The sequence below is a fragment of the Rhinoderma darwinii genome, chromosome 1, assembly GCF_050947455.1.
Source record: "Rhinoderma darwinii isolate aRhiDar2 chromosome 1, aRhiDar2.hap1, whole genome shotgun sequence".
In the NCBI taxonomy this organism is placed as follows: domain Eukaryota; kingdom Metazoa; phylum Chordata; class Amphibia; order Anura; family Rhinodermatidae; genus Rhinoderma; species Rhinoderma darwinii.
The window spans coordinates 46,788,206-46,810,676 of record NC_134687.1 but is presented as its reverse complement, the minus strand read 5'-3'; the positions used below and the strand labels follow the sequence as shown (position 1 = coordinate 46,810,676).

Below are 22,471 nucleotides of genomic sequence, written 5' to 3'. Positions count from 1 at the left end.
AACACATATTTGGAGAGTCTAAAACTTGAGGATTCTTGGCTCTTCCTTGGGGATTGATGCCTCAACATCTGGGCAGTTTTCACTGGGGCACCTTGCAAGGAGAATTAGACATAATGCCGCCTACGGGCTGTAGTGCTCAGCTGTACCCCATATCTGAACTTAAATAGACGGAGATACCAGAGTTTATCCAATAAAAAGACCCAGGGAACAAGAGTCGGTCAAACAAATTAGGAGTTGCTGAAGAGGAAATAATCTGATTGTAACAAAGATGGGAATAAGGAGTTACGTCAGAATCCAGCCAGGACTGGTATTTAGCCTATAGGAATTAGAGGGGTAACATGTCTGGCCTCATAGATTAACCAACTGGGTTTAGGGATGGTAATGAACATACTGTACAGTGCACAGAACTTTCTCTGACCCCTCACCCTCAATCAGAAGATTGAGGGACAATACAATTCTATATATTATGTCTTCATATAGATGTCCTTAAACTAAAGGTCTGTCTAGTGGATTTTCAAAATTCAATTGGGTAAATCCATAAATGTATGTATTCTTATACTTCCCATACTCACTACAGAAAGTCATGCATGACATCAATAAGTTGTATCCACTGTATAAATACTGTATGAGCAGAAAAATAACCCATGTAGGGGTGTAACATGCAGATTGAAGAGTGTTTTCATTGACCCGTTATGACCCATAACATTTAAAGTCATATTTCCTTAAAATTATTTGGTTGTCTATTCACTTTTGAAGGAGATGACAGAGCAACGACCAATATCATTGCTCAAATTTGTATTTTGTAGTCCAGTCCATGACAGTGGTTTCATGACTGGTTATTGACAATCAACTAAGTTCATACACTTTGGAAAAAAGTTAGAACATCTCAACGTGAAAGATTTAGTTTGAGCAGAAGTCGATTTATTGATCATCAGTATTGATCCAGCTACCTCAAGATGGTGACAAATGCTCATCTCTCTGAAATATTTACTTAATGAAGGAACTTAATTATAAGTGACCAATATTAATCACAACAAATACTGACTGTACCAAATTCTATTTTCCCTATAAAAAAAAATGATTTAACCTCCAGGTGACCAATTTAGAACAATTAAGGAACCAGAAGTTCTAAAATGGTACATACAGTGAAGGAAATAAGTATTTGATCCCTTGCTGATTTTGTAAGTTTGCCCACTGTCAAAGACATGAACAGTCTAGAATATTTAGGCTAGGTTAATTTTACCAGTGAGAGATAGAATATATATATATATATATATATATATATATATATATATATATATATAAAAAAAAAATCACATAGTCAAAATGATATAGATTTATTTGCATTGTGCACAGAGAAATAAGTATATGATCCCCTACCAACCATTAAGAGTTCAGCCTCCTCCAGACCAGTTACACGCTCCAAATCAACTTGGTGCCTGCATTAAAGACAGCTGTCTTAAATGGTCACCTGTATAAAAGACTCCTGTCCACAGACTCAATGAATCAGTCTGACTCTAACCTCTACAACATGGGCAAGACCAAAGAGCTTTCTAAGGATGTCAGGGACAAGATCATAGACCTGCACAAGGCTGGAATGGGCTACAAAACCATAAGTAAGACGCTGGGTGAGAAGGAGACAACTGTTGGTGCAATAGTAAGAAAATGGAAGACATACAAAATGACTGTCAATCGACATCGATCTGGGGCTCCATGCAAAATCTCACCTCGTGGGGTATCCTTGATCCTGAGGAAGGTGAGAGCTCAGCCGAAAACTACACGGGGGGAACTTGTTAATGATCTCAAGGCAGCTGGGACCAAAGTCACCAAGAAAACCATTGGTAACACATTACGCCGTAATGGATTAAAATCCTGCAGTGCCCGCAAGGTCCCCCTGCTCAAGAAGGCACATGTACAGGCCCGTCTGAAGTTTGCAAATGAACATCTGGATGATTCTGAGAGTGATTGGGAGAAGGTGCTGTGGTCAGATGAGACTAAAATTCAGCTCTTTGGCATTAACTCAACTCGCCGTGTTTGGAGGAAGAGAAATGCTGCCTATGACCCAAAGAACACCGTCCCCACTGTCAAGCATGGAGGTGGAAACATTATGTTTTGGGGGTGTTTCTCTGCTAAGGGCACAGGACTACTTCACCGCATCAATGGGAGAATGCATGGAGCCATGTACCGTCAAATCCTGAGTGACAACCTCCTTCCCTCCACCAAGACATTAAAAATGGCTCGTGGCTGGGTCTTCCAGCACGACAATGACCCGAAACATACAGCCAAGGCAACAAAGGAGTGGCTCAAAAAGAAGCACATTAAGGTCATGGAGTGGCCTAGCCAGTCTCCAGACCTTAATCCCATTGAAAACTTATGGAGGGAGCTGAAGATCCGAGTTGCCAAGCAACAGCCTCGAAATCTTAATCATTTACAGATGATCTGCAAAGAGGAGTGGGCCAAAATTCCATCTAACATGTGTACAAACCTCATCATCAACTACAAAAAAAGTGTCTGACTGCTGTGCTTGCCAAAAAGGGTTTTGCCACCAAGTAATAAGTCGTGTTTGCCAAAGGGATCAAATACTTATTTCTCTGTGCACAATGCAAAAAAATATATATAATTTTGACTATGTGATTTTTTATTTTTTTTTCTATATATAATCTATCTCTCACTGGTAAAATTAACCTAGCCTAAAAATTATAGACTGTTCATGTCTTTGACAGTGGGCAAATTTACAAAATCAGCAAGGGATCCAATACTTATTTCCTCCACTGTATATTGCCTATATCATCAATAAGCCTTTTATCTAGAACATTTTGATTTGTTTACTATCTCTATAGTTCCATGTTGCTGATAAGATCACAACAATAGATATGCTATGAATTCCATAACATTGGATTTTTGCATTTAATTTTCTGTGGGGCTGTCAGAGCAATACATGATCAGGTGTCGGGAGGAAAGGAGAATTGTTTTCTGTTTGATTATATGGTTTCCTCCAAGGCAAGCCGTCTGCTCATCTCTCACCTCCTCCATTATGTGACATCATGCATGTTACTGAGAAAGTTAGATAAAAGTTTTAACTGTTAGATGATGTTTCAAGGGTCATTTATTGAATGTCTATGATTGGCTTTAGCTTAGCAATTGAAGTCTCTAGTTTGGTAATATTAGACAACGCAATATCTATCAATGATCTAGAGATATTTGGAGTGTATGTATAAGTAGTAGAACTTATTACTGCACATGGGGATCTCCCAGTATAACATCATTTTTGAGTAGGCTAGTCTTCACCACTCTTCTGATGCTCATGGTGTCTTGGTTGACCTGCGACAGACAACATTTTTGGTTATGGGTTTTAAAGGCAATTTCTTTCGACTTCAATTCAGTTCCAATTCAGAATTTGGTTGTTTTTTTTAGTGAAAGCTACTCTTTCTTGAGGAATAAAGAGCGATTTAGCCCTCAATATAAAATTAGAATATAGTATCATAGCAGTACTTAGGTTGGTGGTGTAAGACCCCTACCTGGGCTTCATCTTTTTCTATTGATTATGATGGTATTAGAGAGAATGGAGTTGATGTCAGGCAGAAGACACATCCAAGCTAAGACAAGTTTTAAAGCAATGCTGTGCTGGAAAGTTTCATGGTTACAAAATTCTAGGTCTATGAAAAAGGATTTTTCTGCCTTTTTTTTGAGGATTTCCTACATAGCTGGGTAAAAAAATACCTTCACTTTTGGGGTACTTAAAGAGGCTCTGTCACCAGATTTTGCAACCCCTATCTGCTATTGCAGCAGATAGGTGCTGCAATGTAGATTACAGTAACGTTTTTATTTGTAAAAAACGAGCATTTTTGGCCAAGTTATGACCATTTTTGTATTTATGCAAATGAGGCTTGCAAAAGTCCAAGTGGGTGTGTTTAAAGTAAAAGTCCAAGTGGGCGTGTATTATGTGCGTACATCGGGGCGTTTTTACTACTTTTACTAGCTGGGCGTTCTGACGAGAAGTATCATCCACTTCGCTTCAGAACGCCCAGCTTCTGGCAGTGCAGACACAGCCGTGTTCTCGAGAGATCACGCTGTGTCGTCACTCACAGGTCCTGCATCGTGTCGGCCACATCGGCACCAGAGGCTACAGTTGATTCTGCAGCAGCATCAGCGTTTGCAGGTAAGTAGCTACATCGACTTACCTGCAAACGCCGATGCTGCTGCAGAATCAACTGTAGCCTCTGGTGCCGATGTGTCCTCGCTCGTCCGACACGATGCAGGACCTGTGAGTGACGACACAGCGTGATCTCTCGAGAACACGGCTGTGTCTGCACTGCCAGAAGCTGGGCGTTCTGAATAGAAGAGGATGATACTTCTCGTCAGAACGCCCAGCTAGTAAAAGTAGTAAAAACGCCCCGATGTACGCACATAATACACGCCCACTTGGACTTTTACTTTAAACACACCCACTTGGACTTATGCAAGCCTCATTTGCATAAATACAAAAATGGTCATAACTTGGCCAAAAATGCTCGTTTTTTAAAAATAAAAACGTTACTGTAATCTACATTGAAGCGCCTATCTGCTGCAATAGCAGATAGGGGTTGCAAAATCTGGTGACAGAGCCTCTTTAAGACACAATATTACAGAAATGCATTTAATATTTGCAAAATAGCTCCCAACCATGGGGCAGGACCGCTACTAGCAATTGTTCTGCCCTTAACTGAGTCCAGTATTGAGAGAACTGTTCTACCAGTCACGTTGCCCACATATAGGGTTGGACTTCGGTTTACAAAAAGAAGCCTACAAAAAGAATCCTTTTTCATAGACCTAGAATTTTACAAGCTTCCTTACCCCATGCTGCTTTTTTATTTTCTAGAGGCTTATGTTCAGGTCCCGACACTCACTATATAGGCAGTGGTTGCTGAGCCCCTTCAATCTTTATGCGTTCTAGTTATATCTAAAAGGCTTCTGTAATATTTGCCACTGTAAGGGATCCTCCTGGCCCATCACACATAGGTGCCCCTTGGGACATTTTTGACTCCCATAGCTATTATTACCCCTATTACCACTGGTATTATTTACTATTTAAATTTTCTTGACCGTTCATAAATACTCGCTTTGACTATGAATCACGTAAGATTATGTGCAAACACAGTTAAAGAGGATTTCCACCCAAAACATAAACATGGTCATAGATGAGTACATCGGAAGTTAGAGTGATCGCTAAAGTTTGGTAACTATTTTAATTTAACCTGCAGCCAACTGAATGGAAAAATGCCAATATCTATGTAAGAAAAAGGAACATAATTACCAAACTTTGGATATTGCTTTAACTTGTGATTTACTAAAATATAGCTAATTTTATGTTCTGGGTGGAAATACTCTTAGTTTTTTTTAAAGAACCAATGCCCACCACTTATTACAGGACTATAATGAGTCACCGCAGTAAAATGTTGGACTATATACAGGTATATATGTAATCAAGTCCTGACTCCCTTTCCCTTTATTAGTGATCTGTCATGACTACAGTTGAAATGTTCTGCGGGTTATTATTGGATCGCTCCACCCTGTAGAAGGAAAGAATCTGATAATACCATTAGGTTAGGGAATTACTTATTATGCAAGCCTCTAATATGGCCAATAAAGTGTTTCCAAACTAGAGATTTACTTTAAGATAATTTTACTTCAGCTTAGTTTTATTAGCAATTACATACTATATGATAAGTCGTGGGGGGCATGTCTCATGTTTTATAGCCTGCAAACAACAAGCTTCATATTCATTCTCGGGATATCCGACATACACAAAGCACGACAGCTGGGTTGAAGTTAATCTCCCTATTTATAGACTGCACAAGTACTGATCTAATCAGGTTATGTCTGGTCAAGCTCCTTTGTATTGTGTGGATGCTCAATAGTTGCTCCAGACAGGGTGTTTTTGTTCGCTGCTTGGCTTTGATCTGAACTTGTCATCAATGTTAACGTTCATACAAGACTTAGAGAAAAATAAGTCATTACGCCACAGGTATGATAAAAAATGTAACAAGTTTGATTAGGACATACAATACAAAATACTGATATATAAAATACAAAAAAGGATCCGAATAAAGGAAGGAACGCAGTGTGGTGGCTTCACAAAAGATAGAAGTTGGGGTATTATGCCCACCAAAAACAAAATTCCCTGGCAGTAACTCACTATCTGATATAGATCGCAGGTAACATAGTCTAGGTAGTATGATGCAAGCGTAACTATGAATTAATGAGGACAGCAAAGTTATAAAAATTTACAGAGAGAGAACAAGTCACTCAATAACCACATGTTTCAAAGATTGCTGAGATGCAAAAAATTAATTTCATGGTTAGTTTACGCTTTAAATAAATAGAAATAGAGCAGGATCAAAGCGTCGTAATGAGAGTAGAGTTGCCAGAGAAAGAGTCAAGTGTGCATAGCCTGTATAGATCGCAATAGATCTATATATGACATAAGGAGTATAGAGGTAGGCTTACCCATGAAGGTGAACGTAGTAATGGCCCCACACTGCAGCATGAAATTATTTTTTTGCATCTCAGCAATCTTTGAAACATGTGGTTTTTGAGTGACTTGTTCTCTCTCTGTAAATTTTTATAACTTTGCTGTCCTCATTAATTCATAGTTACGCTTGCATCATACTACCTAGACTATGTTACCTGCGATCTATATCAGATAGTGAGTTACTGCCAGGGAATTTTGTTTTTGGTGGGCATAATACCCCAACTTCTATCTTTTGTGAAGCCACCACACTGCGTTCCTTCCTTTATTCGGATCCTTTTTTGTATTTTATATATCAGTATATTGTATTGTATGTCCTAATAAAACTTGTTACATTTTTTATCATACCTGTGGCGTAATGACTTCTTTTTCTCTAAGTCTTCTATGATGTAATGAAGTTTTCTATATTACTTATATACAATGAGGCGCTTGGGCACTTGTTAATGGCGCCTAACTTGCTACCCAACCTGGTAAGTCCCTATATTTAAAAAATATGTTAACGTTCAGCTCACTTGTCCTTTGATGGATTTAATGACATATTATTATTCTATTCTATTTTTTTATCTCTTTATAAGAGCCACATATTAAGCCCTACTATTAGACTTTAGCCAATAGACATAGTCCTTTGTGGCTAAATGCAAGTTCCAAAACTAAAGAATGAACAGTCCAATTACCACAGTCCTTGTTAACACTGGGTCCACACTATATACATACCGGCCCCTTGAATAATGGCTTTGTTCCAGAGCCGCACCTAAAGTCCAACTAAGTCACAAAGGGCATACCCAACAAGTCCCAGTTTACAGTCCCAACACCGTCCCGGGCACCACCCCTTTAAAGAGGACCTGTTAGTTCTCCTGACTTGTCTTTTTTTAGTAAATACTTGTAATCCTATGAAATAATTTTATAACATATTTTCTTACAACTCTGTGTTGTGCAATTTCTCTGTCAACTTGACATTACAATTCCTCTTGTTACCTCCAACTGGTAACACCCAGTTGTAAATTTATTCATAAAATTTCTAGGAGGAATAACAGAGGAAGTGCACAACGTAAAGTTCTAATAAAAGATGCTCCAGAATTGTTATTTCATGGGGGATACAATTATTTACTAAAAAAAAAAGACGTCAGGAGAGGTGACAGGCCCTCTTTAAGAGAGTTGTCACTGCTAATGTCCAAAATCTTAAAACCTGTAGCGATAACTAGTCTCACACAGACTGTTGGTTGTAAGAATTGCAGACACAAAGATTAGTTTGTCAATGTTAGGCAGATCACCCGTAATGTATAAATGACTGCATTTGACTTAAATGACAGGCACTTCATTCATCTTGCATTATGAAGGGAGCGGGGAGGAAGATGGTGCAGAGACTGACGGAGCATGATCAAGTATACCAGGAGAAGATATACAAGAATAATCGTGTCATGGCATGAGCTCTCTGTGCCGGTCTTACAAGCATGGCCTACCAATAAAAATTAAAATGGTACAGTTAACAGAAATCTGAAAACAAACCTTACCCAGGTCAAGGATCCATCTCCAAAAAGTTGGGATCCATGAATAATGCATATGGCTAGATTCACACATCCTGATAATGTATGCAGAACTCAGATTCAAAAGGGTATAATTAAAAACATATTTATCTTGCCTGTTGGACCCCAAATTAGAGAATTTTCAGCAGTGTCTCCCTTCCAGTTGTCCCAGCAGTGCTTCCTCTCTCCCATCCAGTTGTCACAGTTGTCCCCCTCCTCTTTCCCCAGTAATCACAGCATGGCCGCCTACCACCTTTGCCAGTTGTCACAGCAGGGTCTCCTTCTACCTTCCCCCAGTAGTCATAGCAGGGCCTCCTACCACTCTCCCCAAGTAGTCACAGCAGGGCTTCCTTCCACCTTCCCCAGTAGTCACAGCAGGGCATCCTCCCTCTCTCCCCTGGTAATCACAGCATGGTCTCCCACAACCTTCCCCCAGCAATCACAACACACCCCTCTCCTTTCCTTGTATATTTTCACCCTCAGTGCCCTCCTGCATTGTGCCCTATGCTGTCAGGAAGCTTGATATAACTCCTTTTACCTTCTGCTTCATGTAGCTTCCAGCTCATGTATATATCTTGGGTTACACAGATTGATGTGTGAGGATCACACAGAGCTCTTCACTAACTGACAGCCCCACTGAATTCTCTCTACCCACCAGGAATAGTCTATACCAGGGCAGATCCTGCCAGTTACTGCCCAGTTCCATGCATTTAGCATCATGTGATAGCACCCAGGACAGGGAGCAAGACTTGGACTTGTATTGTTACCAGGGTCACTTTTCTGTTATTTACGTTTATATGGCAGGACTTTGCGGAAAAAAATTGCACAAGTCAATAGCAAATTTGGTACAACCATTACAAATTTGTAGTCACACGTCTTTAGTGTTTCCCTTTACGTTATATATTTGGCAGTGCCACATTAAAACACTATAACATGTTTAAATTGGACATACTATACTATGTGTAAACAGCTCAATAACCTTTCCGACTTACTGTATATATTATTAATATGAATTCATGACTTTTAAACCTTTTTACTGGTACATTTTAATGACTTCTATTTAATGATGGTTCTATATTCATGTCATTGTGCCCCCTAGGAAGAGATTAGTGCAGCAGAGTGGCAAAATATCTGCTGGTTTGCCAGTGGGATAAAAGAAATCCTGACCTTGCAAATCAACTGAACCGTAAAAAGTCATGGTCAGACTGGCTAAAAATCACTGGTATACAAAGCATGGGGGAAGGGGGGATTCATGTTAATGCATGTACCTTTACCATACTTATGCCATAATTGTTGGCACTATTTTTTAAAGCATTTTAGAAATTGCTTCTAAAACTGCTTTTATGTAAATTTATCATTGTAATAACTGTACTTCATGCATTATCACCAGATTTTTATCATTGAGTGAACACGATTTTCTTTTAAAGAGGCTCTGTCACCAGATTTTGCAACCCCTATCTGCTATTGCAGCAGATAGGCGCTGCAATGTAGATAACAGTAACGTTTTTATTTAAAAAAAAAACGAGCATTTTTGGCCAAGTTATGACCATTTTTGTATTTATGCAAATGAGGCTTGCAAAAGTCCAAGTGGGCGTGTTTAAAGTAAAAGTCCAAGTGGGCGTGTATTATGTGCGTACATCGGGGCGTTTTTACTACTTTTACTCTCTCGAGAACACGCTCTGTGTCTGCACTGCCAGAAGCTGGGCGTTCTGAAGAGAAGTGGATGATACTTCTCGTCAGAACGCCCAGCTAGTAAAAGTAGTAAAAACGCCCCGATGTACGCACATAATACACGCCCACTTGGACTTTTACTTTAAACACGCCCACTTGGACTTTTGCAAGCCTCATTTGCATAAATACAAAAATGGTCATAACTTGGCCAAAAATGCTCGTTTTTTAAAAATAAAAACGTTACTGTAATCTACATTGCAGTGCCGATCTGCTGCAATAACAGATAGGGGCTGCAAAATCTGGTGACAGAGCCTCTTTAAATCCCGTCATGACAACAGACAGCTCTGGAAAAAAAAAAACCCGCAATAAAAAGCACAAAAACCTATAGAACATGCCTACATTTTGCAGACATACAGGGATGCATGTGTAGGTGCAAGCATCTGTCTCTAGCTGTTAGGATGAGTGAACGCCGCCTGTGAGGTGAGTGATTGTCTGACCTTGGGTGTCACAGTGTGTAAGCGCTTTGCAGTATATATCTGCACTATATGCACCCTGTAGGGCTCTGATATAAATATTTATTTATATAGCACCATATTGTTTATAAGAATTGTAAGGTAAGAGCCCTGTCCATATATGCTTGCAATCTATAATGAATAGGGATTGTATCGCCCTGTGGTACAGTGGTCCTTCAACATATAAGATTATTTCGTTCCGGGACGACCGTTTTAAGTTAAAATCATTGTACTGTATGTTGAAACCATAACCCTAAGGAAAACTGGTAATTGGTTCCGAAGCCCCCAAAATGTCCACCCGAAACAATAAAAAAGGTGGATTGAAGACAAATAAGCACAAAAATACAAATAAAGCATGTATTGTGAGTACAGTGGTCCCTCAAGTTACAATATTAATTGGCTCCGGGGAGATGATTGTAACTTGAAAATATTGTAACTTGAGACCATAACTCTATAGAAAACTAGGAATTGGTTCCAAAGCCCCCAAAATGTCAGCAACAGATAAGAAAAAATTATGATTAAGCAGATAACATATACAGATAAAGTAAGTTCTCACATATAAAAGTCAGAAATACTGCAGCTGCTGGAGGCTGTAAATCACTTTCTCTGATGAGGACAGGAGCTTCTTCAGGAGCCTGTACAGTACACGGTGTACCAGAAAAATAAAATTGGGCAAACCTCACCTGGTGTTTAAAGCAATTCATTCTGGCGCAGGTAAATCAGTACAGGACATGTAGTACTGCACTGTACTGTAGAGAGGCGCTACTAGACAGCAAACCAGGGTATAAACTGCATTACAACAGGTAAAATGCCCATTCTCATTAGCTGGATCTTCCAGCCAATCATACGTGCCATGATACTGACCTTTTGTGGCATTGTATGTTGAATGTGGTTTCAAGTTACAATGGCCCAGGAAAAACCATTGTATGTTGAAAATATTTTAACCTGAAGAAAACTGAGGGTCTACTGTATTTGCAAACTGTATAGCACTTTTGTGTTCTAATGGTCTCGCCAATATGTTAAGGGAACACGTTCGAGCTGAACATTTTTTGTTGTATCGCGGTATTATTTGTGCACTGTATTGATATGGTGGTTTGAATAGGACGTAATCTGAATGGCCTTTTCCCTTGACACAAGCAGGGCCAGTTTTAGACAAAGTGTGGCCCTGGTCAAAGTTAAAAGTGGGGCCCCAAATGCTAAATTATTGTATCAATAATGCTGTCACATTCAGAAGGCGATGTGCTGAGAACTGCATTACTGATTTCTAGCGGCGCGTCCAGGAGTGTTGCAAGCCCCAAATCTTATGTCCCCCCTCTCACACAAAAAAATGATATATATACATATAGAGTTATTAATTCATACCACTATACCAGATGAAATATTACATGCATTCTGTTACTGAACACAACTCACTATTATAAGACCAATATTACCAATAATAATACAATATAAGGTCCAAATAATACCACCACACCATAACCACAGTGACTGAATAATACCCTCATACTGTTACTGAATAATATCACCACACCATCACCACATAGTGACTAAATAATTCCCCCATACTGTTACTGAATAATACCTCCACAGCATAACCACAAAGTGACTGAATAATACCCCCATACTGTTACTGAATAATACCGCCACACCATAACCACATAGTGACCACCACAATACCTCCATACTGTTACTGAATAATACCGCCACGCCATAACCACATAGTGACCACCACAATACCCCCGTACTGTTACTGAAAAATACCGCCACACCATAACCACATAGTGATTGAATCATACCCTCATACTGTTACTCAATAATACCGCCACACCATAACCACATAGTGACTGAATGATACCCCCATACTGTTAGTGAATAATACCGCCACACCATAACCACATAGTGACTGAATAATACCCCCATACTGTTACTGAATAATACCACGACACCATAACCACATAGTGACTGAATAATACCCCCATTCTGTTACTGAATACCGCCACACCATAACCACATAGTGACCACCACAATAACCCCATACTGTTACTAAAAAATACCGCCACAACATAAGCACAGTGACTGAATAATACCCCTATAATATTTCTGAATAATACCACCACACCATAACCATATAGTTACTGAATGATAACCCCCATACTGTTACTGAATAATAACCACTATAGAAAGACCAATATTACCACCATATAGTGACAGATGGCAGTTATACACAGGAGCTCTGCAGACTTATAAGTGATTACAGCACATTTTCTATTCAGTGACTCACAGGTGATGACTTCACTTCGAAAGTCATTCACTTTCCCTCTTTTTCTCCATCCGGCCCAGACCACTGTGACTTATTCCAGCCACGACTCGTCTCTGAAGAATTTGACAGATAGACATGTTGGTTTCTTGCTTTTCCAGCACCCTCCCACCTATACCCCATCCTCTAAACAAACTCGTAATCCACAATGCCCCCCGATGGTAATAATGATCCCTTTGTGCTCGACACAATAAAAGTGTCCCATCAATAATAATGCCCAATTTGTGGCCCCTGTAGATAGTGCCAATGTAGATAGTGCCACAGCGTCCCCTGTAGATAGTGTCATACACAGTCCCCTGTAGATAGTGCCAAACACACAGCCCCCTCTTGTAGATAGTGCCACACAGCTCCCCTTGTCAGAGGCAGACACAGACTGCAGAAGGCCCCTGTGCAAAGAATGTGCCTGGGCCCACCATAACCTAACCACGCTAGCGCACGTACAAATCTATATTGCACATTTTATAACTAGTTTAAAACACAAGTAACAAACATAAATAATGCAAGTAATGATACTGAATAATACCACCACACAATAATCACATAGTGCCTGAATAATACCACTATACTGTTACTGAATAATACCACCACACCATAACCACATAGTGACTGAATAATACCCCCATACTGTTACTGAATAATACCACCACACCATAACCACATAGTAACTGAATAATACCCCCATACTGTTACTGAATAATACCGCCACACAATAACCACATAGTGACTGAATAATACCACCATACTGTTACTGAATAAAAACCACTATACAAAGACCAATATTACTACTATATAGTTATCATATAGTGGTAAATGCCAGTTATACACAGGAGCTCTGCAGACTATATAAGTGATTACAGCACATTTATATCTAGTGACTCACAGGTGATGTTTCCCCTGATTAGTTGTTCACTTTCCATTTTCTTCTCCATCTGGTCCAGACCACTGTGACGATTTATTCCAGCCATGACTCGTCTGCAAAATTTGACACACAGACATGTTGGCTTCTCGCTTTTCCAGCATCCCCCCCAATACCTCATCCTCTAATTAAACTCGTAATCCACAGTGCCCTAGATGGTAATAATGATCCCTCAGTGCTCGACACAATAAAAGTGCCCCATCAGTAACCGTGCCCCCTCTGTTCCCACTTAGTAATAATACCCCCTTTGTACCCCCTTGTATATAGCGCCACAGCATCCCCGGTAGATAGAGCCACAGAGCCCTCCCCCTTGTATATTGTGCCATATAGCTCCCACTTTGTAGATAGTGCCACGCAGCCCCCTTCTTGTATATAGTGCCACAAAGCCCCCTTGTATATAGTGCCACGAAGCCCCCCTTTATATAGTACCACACAGCCTCCCTCCTTGTATATAGTGCCACACCGCTCCCCCTCCCTTGTATATAGTGATACACAGCTCCCCCTCCCCTTGTATATAGTGTCACACATCCCCCTTGTATATAGTGCTACACAGCTCCCCCTCCCCTTGTATATAGTGTCACACAGCTCCCTCTCTCCCCTTGTATATAGTGCCATACAGCCCACCCTGCCTTTGTATATAATGCCACACAGCGTCTCCTCCTTGTATACAGTGCCACAAAGCCCCCCTCCCCTTGTATATAGTGCCACACAGCTCCCCCTTGTATAAAGTGCCACACAGCCCCCCTCCTCTTGTATATAGTGTCACACAGCTTCTCCCCTTGTATATAGTGTCACACAGCCCCCCTCCCCTTGTATATAGTGCCACACAGCCCCCTTTGTATATAGTGCCACACAGCCCCCCCATCCTTGTATATAATCCCACGCAACGATACCCACCCACTGTTTCAGGCAGAGCCACACAGCTTCCCCCCTCCCCTAGTTTATAGTGCCATACAGCTTCTCCCCTCCCCTTGTATATAGTGTCACACAGCTCCCCCTTCCCTTGTCTATAGTGTCACCCAGCTCCCCCTTCCCTTGTATATAGTTTCACACCGCTCCACCCCGTATATAGTGTCACACAGCTCCCCCTCCCCTTGTATATAGTTTCACTCAGCTCCACCCTCCCTGTGTGTATAGTGTCACACAGCTCCCTCGTCCCTTTGTATATAGTGCACACAGCCCACCCTCCCCTTGTATATAGTGCCACACAGTGCCCCCTTGTATATAGTGCCACACAGGCCCTCTCCCCTTGTATATAGTGAAACACCACTCCCCCCTCCCCTTGTGTATAGTGTCACACAGCTACCCCCTCCCCTTGTGTATATTGTCACTCAGCTCCCCCCTCCCCTTGTATATAGTGTCACACAGCTCCCTCCCCCTCTTGCACATAGTGTCACACAGCGATACCCCCCATTTCAGGTAGTGCCACACAGCTCCCCCTCACCTTGTATATAGTGTCACATAGCTCCCCCCTCCCCTTGTATATAGTGTCACACAGCTCCCTCCCCCTCTTGTACATAGTGCCACACAGCGATACACCCCCTGCTTCAGGTAGTGCCACACAGCTTCTCCTCTCCCCTTGCATAGTGTCACACAGCTCCCTCCCCCCTGTATATTGTCACAAGCCCCCCCCCCCCAAAAAAAAACAATTCCACTTACCTTGCCCCCTTTCCGCAATGGATGGAGCACTGCATAGACTCCGTTTGGGACGCTTGCGCAGTCCAGTAGGATGCAGTGACATCATCACGCCAGCCTGTGCAGGGAGTCTTCCCAGCGCATTACATGGCCAGCAGCCTATAGTCTTCCCTAACGTGGCCTGCAGCCTATAGTATTCAATTGTATCTGTGTCCTGAGGACGCAGACACACAAGTGAATGTGGCTGTCGCTAGCACCAGGCACCCCCTCCGGTGCTAGCAACACTGCCGGGCATGAGGGGGGCCCGTGCTGCCCGGCCCATAAATTTTATATTTTTGGCGGTGCGGGCCTCCTTATCCCTCGGCATGGGGGCCCAGAAAGGAGCCCCACAGGGGCCCTGTGCCGATCTATGCGCACAGCGTTTAGGGCAGCTGAGTGGGCCCCCATCCCTTTCGGGCCACACAGCCCCCCAATGTAGATGGTGCCACACAGCCCCGCAAACCCCCAAAAAAATTGTACTCCCCTTGCCCCATTCCCACAACTGACGTAGCTGCTCCACAGCCTCGAGACGCCGAGATAGCACCCCTTGCATAGGCCAGCGTGACCCAGTGACGTCATCACACCGGCTTGCGCAGGAATTCTGTCCCAGCGTATTATAGGCTGCAGGCCTAACGTGGCCTGTGGTCTATAGTATTCATTTGTATCTGCGTCCTAAAGGACACAGATGCAATTGAATGCGCCAGTCGCTAGCATTCGGGACCTCCCCAGTTCTAGCGACATCACCGGGCATGAGGGGGCCCGTGCCGCCTGGCCCATAAATGTTATACCGCGGGCCCCTTAGCAGCCGCTATGGCTGCTATAGTGCCACGACTGGGCAAGCGGCCCTGAGAGGATGGGGCCCTGGGCAATTGCCCAGTTTGCCCCCACCTAACACTTCATAGTGACATGTCAGAAGTTTTGATCGCTGGTGGTCCGAGCACTGAGACCGGCACCGGTCGCTAAAACAAAGCTGCAGAAGAGCACAGGTGTGCGCTGTACCGATTCGTTTCTTATCTGCTATCCTCGTAAAGTCAAGCGATTGTTGTACAGACTCGTAGACCCATACACTGCTCCGAGGAATGCTGATCAGAGATGAAGCTGCACAGCACTTACCCAAGCGCTTCTGCTGCTTCATTTTAGCAGCTTCTGCTGCTTAGTTTAGTTACCCTTTAAATATTCAATATTGATTTGGAAGCACTGAGCCACATTTAAAAGGGAGGATTCTAGTCAGGAATAGATAATATTACCTTTCAGTGATTGGTGAGCGGCCATGACAACCCAAGGGGTTGGGGAACAGTCCAACTTTTAAAATGTGTATTTTTGCGTATTTCATGTGCATGGTCAACTTTGGAATCACTGCATTGATATGTAGCAGCATAATGAGCAAACACACACAAAGGTCCCATTAGATCTCGGCTATATTTCTTCCAGACAACCCCTATAAAGTCTGGGAACCATGGGTTGCAGGCCACGGCTCCCTGACATCTGCACATAACTTTCACAGCTCAGGAAAATAGCATTACCCTATGTAAGCATGGCAGGTGTTATAGCACAGTTTAAAGGCTATGTAAACCTTTGAAAAGCCTTTTTTTAAATCAAATATCAGTCAGTAATGAACTTAGATGTTATAGATTACAGGTGGATCCTGCGTGTCTCGCTTTCACTGAACCCGTCAGTCCCGCAGACCTGACAGGAAAATGATACAGCTGCTCTGTATAGAGGATACAGAGCAGCTGTATCTCAAAAAGTAAAAATAATTTTTAAGAAAAACTATTTATAAAGTTGCACCAATCACACTGATTGACCTTTTTATAAAAACAAAATGCCTTTCAAAGGTTTACATAGCTTTTAATAACATTATGAATGTGAAATTGTGCCACCTAGTGGCAGCAGTGGGAATTCCAGAATTACAAATACTGTACAATGATGACTGTCAATGTATCCATGTATTTACCTTGATGCTAGAGTACAGTACTCACATTGGAGAATATGATCATGTGGATTACAGACTAGCAGCAGTCTAACGTTTCCTCAGACCTCGCAATACATGAGATACTCTACATTTCCTGCTGTGCAGTTGAATGTAAGCTCTTGTGGGTAAGCAGTTATTTCACATTGACTGTACCGTTTTACAATGGGATTAGGCTGATTTTTGCATTTATATATTAGATATTCTGCCTATCTGTCACAGAGTTTGATACCAAAAAAAAAAGGAACAGAAAATGTAAATTTTTAACAGAAAAGGTAAACAGTGATCAGAAAGAGCCCGTTATGGGGAATATGGGCAATTCATTATTTATTTTCCAATGCTTAGATGGCACCAACATATTCCGCAGCGTTGGTAAAGTAATGGTCATCATTCACATCAGTCCCTGTCCCCAATGGGGCTTACAATCTAATTTCCATATATCAGACACGCAAACTAGCGCCAATTTCATAGGAAGCCATTGAACCTATCTGTATGTTTTTGGAGTGTGGCAGGAAACTTAGTACAGTTTGGAAAGCCACAAAACATGGGAGGAACATACAAATATTGTTAAAACTCAGGACCCCAGTGCTGCAATACAACAATTCTAACCACTAGACCACCATGCTACCCTGTTATCTGGACGTCTGTCTGTTTGGGGTCAGCAGCTATGTATGTAAACGCAGGCATTGAATGAAAACGTGCTGACATGGTATAGAGATAGTAAGTGTGGTGTAAATGTATTATAATGTAATAAACTTACCTTGTCCCGATCTAGCGACGTCTGAAGGTCCTGCTGTCGCCTGGCTATCATAGTTGCTCTGTCTGGTGCCAGGTTTATACCTTGTTCCTTGCTTTTATCCTGCTATTCCTGATCACCGTTATATATTTGTGTTGGATTGTTTGTGACTCCTTATATATCATCTGGATTGCTGGCCTCCTCCGTCTCCTGACCTCAGTTACTTTGACTTCGGTTATAGATTGTGTTCCTTATAATGCAATTTTGGGTATCGCATCTCTCCATTCCAAACTTGGCTACTGTTTTGACAAAATTTTTGCTGTATTACTCGACTAACTAATCTTGACCCGTCTAGACATCTACGAGACTCCCATTGCTACTGCCAATCACTTTGTTTTGTTTCTGTTTTGTTCTTAAAGGGAATGTGTCGCTAGAAAATTATTATTATTTTTTTTTAGTTAAACAGTTAGTGTATAAATGATGAAACATTGTTCTAATTTTTTCACGAGTCAGTAAATATTAGAAATTAGATTCTAATTTATAACATTTCCCTGTGCTGGTCACTAGAGGGAGAAATTCCCAAAATTGCAGCATTGGTATGTGGTAAAGCAACCACATTGCTTTATGCTGCAAAATTTGAGAAGCCCCACTCGCTCTAGCGTCCTCAAACAATCCCCCCTCCTTTATCCTGGCTAGTGCCAGGAGAAAGGAGGGGATTGAATGTTCAAACCTCCTACTCTGTGTGTCGCCATTTTTTGAGCGAATACACAGTGTAGTAGGCTTACATACAGTGGTAATCACACACTAAAACACGAACATACACAGACATAACTTACCTGCTCCTGCCGCCGCCGCTCCCTCCGGTCCGTCTGCTCCGTCTGCTCCAACCGCATGCTTCAGAACACATGTCCGGAAGCCGCGACCGGAAGTAGTAATCTTACTGTCCGGCCGCGGCTTCCGGTCCACAAGAAAATGGCGCCGGATGTCGCTTGGCCGAAGACCTTCCATTTGGACTGTGTGGGGGCGGCGCATGTGCCGTTCCCACACAGACGGCGTACACCACAGTGAAAAAAAAGTTAGAAAATAAAAAAAGTAAAACACAAACACACAAATAAATAATTTTTTTTTTTATAAAACACTAAAAGCAAATTGATTTAAAAAAATATTTTTTTGGTGTCACGGAAATTTGTTTTTTTATATTAATTTATAATATTTCCTGACTTTTGAAAAAATTAAAAAAATTAGAACAATGTCTAATCATTTATATAATAACTGTTTAACTAAAAAAAAATAAAAAAAAATTCTAGCGACAAATTCCCTTTAATGTGACCCAGTGAATCGATTATTAGATAACCACACACGTGAGTCCTGGGACCAGTAGAACCAAGCCGAAGGCGCAGGAAAGGGAGGTCCTATAGGTGAAATGTGCAATTTGGTATAAAGGGGGTTGCACAGAATAAGATAAAAACATGACTGCTTTCTTCCAAAAACAGTGCCACACCTGTACATGATGGACGCGTCTAAGAGTTCATCATTATATATAATTAGATCTCTTAAAGCAGGGGTCTGCAACCTTCGGCAGACCAGCTGTTGTAAAGCTACAACTCCCAGTATGCACTGACAACCAAAGGCTTTATCATTCCAGCCAAATGCTATCACGGCATGCTGGGAATTGTAGTTTTTCAAATGCTGGAGTGCTGAAGGTTGCTGACCCCTGTCTTAAAGTGCTTCATCATCCGTCAGCTGTCATGTAATTTTGCTGCATTTGGGAATCTTCTGTTGTTAGTGTTGGTGGGAGTTGTAGTGCAGGGTTGTATAGGGGCACTGCTTGACTTTACTAACATAGGGGAGGACAGTTATAATGTTTGTAAATTAATAAGATTTCATCAGGGAACAGCTTTATCTTCTTATATGTAGTTATATTCTGTATTATGACATAATACTAACCTACCTTCTCTTTGTCTGTTTCAGACTTAGTGAAACAAATAGCACAGCAGAAGTTTGCCGAAACGCGCAATGACTATAAAAAGGTAATTTATACGAGATCTCCAGTTTTCATTATATTCTGTGTATGCAGGCAATGAGATCAGCAAGCTATGGTCAAAATGACCCCTACAAATCAGTAAGTGAAGCAATATGCCAAACTTACTATGGTGGGCAAATTCATTTAATTTTGTGTCCGAGGAAACATTTATTTTTTCTCCCTTGTCACAGACCTAAAAACCAGTGGAGGATCATCATATGGGCGGTTTCGAGGCAACCCGGGGCCCAGAGCACCTGATCCGCAAATAATAAAAAAAAATACTGAAAGAACTATGGGGAGGAGGGGCAGAGAGAGAAATTGCAGGGGTGGGCCGAGCTGGGATAGGGCAAGCAGACATGCGGCACGATAGGCACGTCTCCTTGTGTTTGGAACACGCCTCTCTAACTTAGCACGTGCCGCCAGGGAGGTGCAGGAGAGCAGGTCGGTGAGGTTAGTGTGATACTGCCCATTCATCCTCCTGCCCCAGCCAAAATTAAAGTGATTGGCCGACGCTAGGGGGAATTATACAGAAAGGGGGGGGGGTTATACAGCAAGGAGGAGTCTAACCATCTAACTGGCTACAGAGGGCTCTATGGGGGATAATAATTTCCCCCATAGAGCCCTCAGCAGTTAGTTAAGACACTCAAACCCCCCTTGCAGTATAATAACTACTGAGGGCTCTGTGGGGACGGGAGGATTACTCCCCCCTTCATAGAGCCCTCTGCAGTCATTTAGATGGTTAGACCCCCTTGCAGTATAATACCCCCTTCCCATAGAGCCCTCAGTAGTTATTTTATGCAAGGGGAGGTCAGATTGTCTGACTGACTGCTGAGGGCTCTATGGGGGGGTCTGAGCATCTGACTGACTGCTGAGGACCCTATATATGTTCTCCCCACAGAGCCCGTCAGATTCAGACGCTCAGACAACACCATAGAGCACTCAGAAGTCAGTCAGACAATCTGACCTCCACTTGCAACATATTCCCCGCCATATACCTCTCAGTAGTTATTTTACTGCAAGGGGAGGGGTGTCTAACTGCTTAAAGGGTAAATAAACTTCTAAAAAACTTTTGACATGTCAGAAGTTTTGATCGGTGGGGGTCCGAGCACTGGGACTGCCACCGATCACTAAAACAAAGTGACAGAAGCGCTCTGGTGAGCGCTATGCCACTTAGATTCTGATCAGCTTTTCTCGGCAAACCTAGCGAGTGGTGTACGGTCTTATAGAGGAATACCTCCGCTCCGATGAATGCCGATCAGAAACAAGGCAGCACAGAGTTCAATCGAGTGCTTCTGCTGCTTCATTTTAGGGATCGGTGGGGGCCCCAGCACTTGGACCCCCACCGATTAAAACTTCTGACATGTCACTATGACCTGTCAAAAGTTTTTTAAAAGTTTAGTTACACTTTAAAGAGAGGTGTTACAATTATTTTTTTTATTATTTGATGTGTTAAAGGCTATGTACACCTTTTGAAAACACTTTTTTTAATAAAAATTTCTATCAGTGTTTGGTGCAACTTTCTAAATACTTTTTATTAAAAATTATTTTACTTTTTCAGATACAGCTGATTTGTAATCTTATACAGAGCAGCTGTATCGTGTGCTGAGACCTGAATCTGTCAGGTCAGTGGCACTGATGGGTACAGTGTCAGCGGGTTGGTGGGGTTGCATTGCATGAGAGGGGGAAGGAGGGGGCCCAAGTTATGTCAACAGTCCAGGGCCCATGGTACACTTAATCCGCCACTGCTTAAATCAAATCAATCTCTGGCTAGGAGGCACCCTGCTGTAGTAGGAACCTTCCCCCACTGCTCTATCTAAAAAAAGAGACAAGGAAAGCTTACCCCTCCTCCTCCTCAGTAGGTCCCCAGCTAAAATACAGGAGATTAGAAAAAGATGGATGCCAGATTCTGCAAGGTTGATTGTTTTAAGAGCTTACTGAAAGTCCTGCAGATTTCCAAAAAAGTGTAATGGCTCATGATGCACATGACCGTGTGTGCCGGCCAGGTTCCGTCAGTGATCCGTGGAAAGATAGGACATGTCTTATCTTTCCACGGATCGGAAAGTCGGGTCGTTTTCACGGACTAAAGTGAATGGGTCTGTGAAAACTATCGGGTGCCACTCGGATGCTGTGAAAAACAGGCATGTGTTCATTCTGTTTTATATTTTTACTTATTCATTTCTAGGTTTATTGTTCCTTTAAAACTGGCCATGCATGTTAAGATTTTTACAGAGAAATGAGCAGGAAAAAATTATTTTATATAGATTGTAATGTGAGTGGGTGATGTCCAATCACTACTACTGCTCCTACTGGGGTCGTGCTTCACTTTTCCTAGACTCTGCTTAAAGGGATTTTCCTATGTTAGACATTCACTGCATATCCACAGAATAAAACAGCTTGGTCGGCTGTCCCGTAAGTCCCATTGACTTTAATGGAGAGAACCGCGGACAGGCGCAGTCTCTTCTCTATTAGGTTTATGCATGGTCTCAACTACCACTAGCCATCTTGCAAGGTGGAATGGAGGTCAAGAGGCCCCTGTTTTATGGAAAGGTGGGGGTGCCAGAGGTATAGTGTGCATATGCCATAAATGTCTAAGATGAGAAAGCCCCTTCAACTTGGCAGTGA

General features: G+C 42.0%; 1 protein-coding gene across 14 annotated transcripts in view; it reads left to right on the top strand.

Moving 5' to 3' along the window:
- PROM1 (prominin 1) overlaps positions 1–22,471 on the top strand; it is a 192,044-nt gene that overhangs the window by 52,659 nt on the left and 116,914 nt on the right. For all 14 annotated transcript variants that reach the window (XR_012882462.1, XR_012882467.1, XR_012882465.1 and 11 more), the window contains exon 3: positions 19,798–19,856. Coding sequence is in view for 8 of the 14 variants with exons in the window: in XM_075858363.1 (XP_075714478.1) it covers positions 19,798–19,856 (59 nt within the window). In the remaining 6 variants the exon portion in view is untranslated. The remainder of the gene's footprint in view (positions 1–19,797; positions 19,857–22,471) is intronic.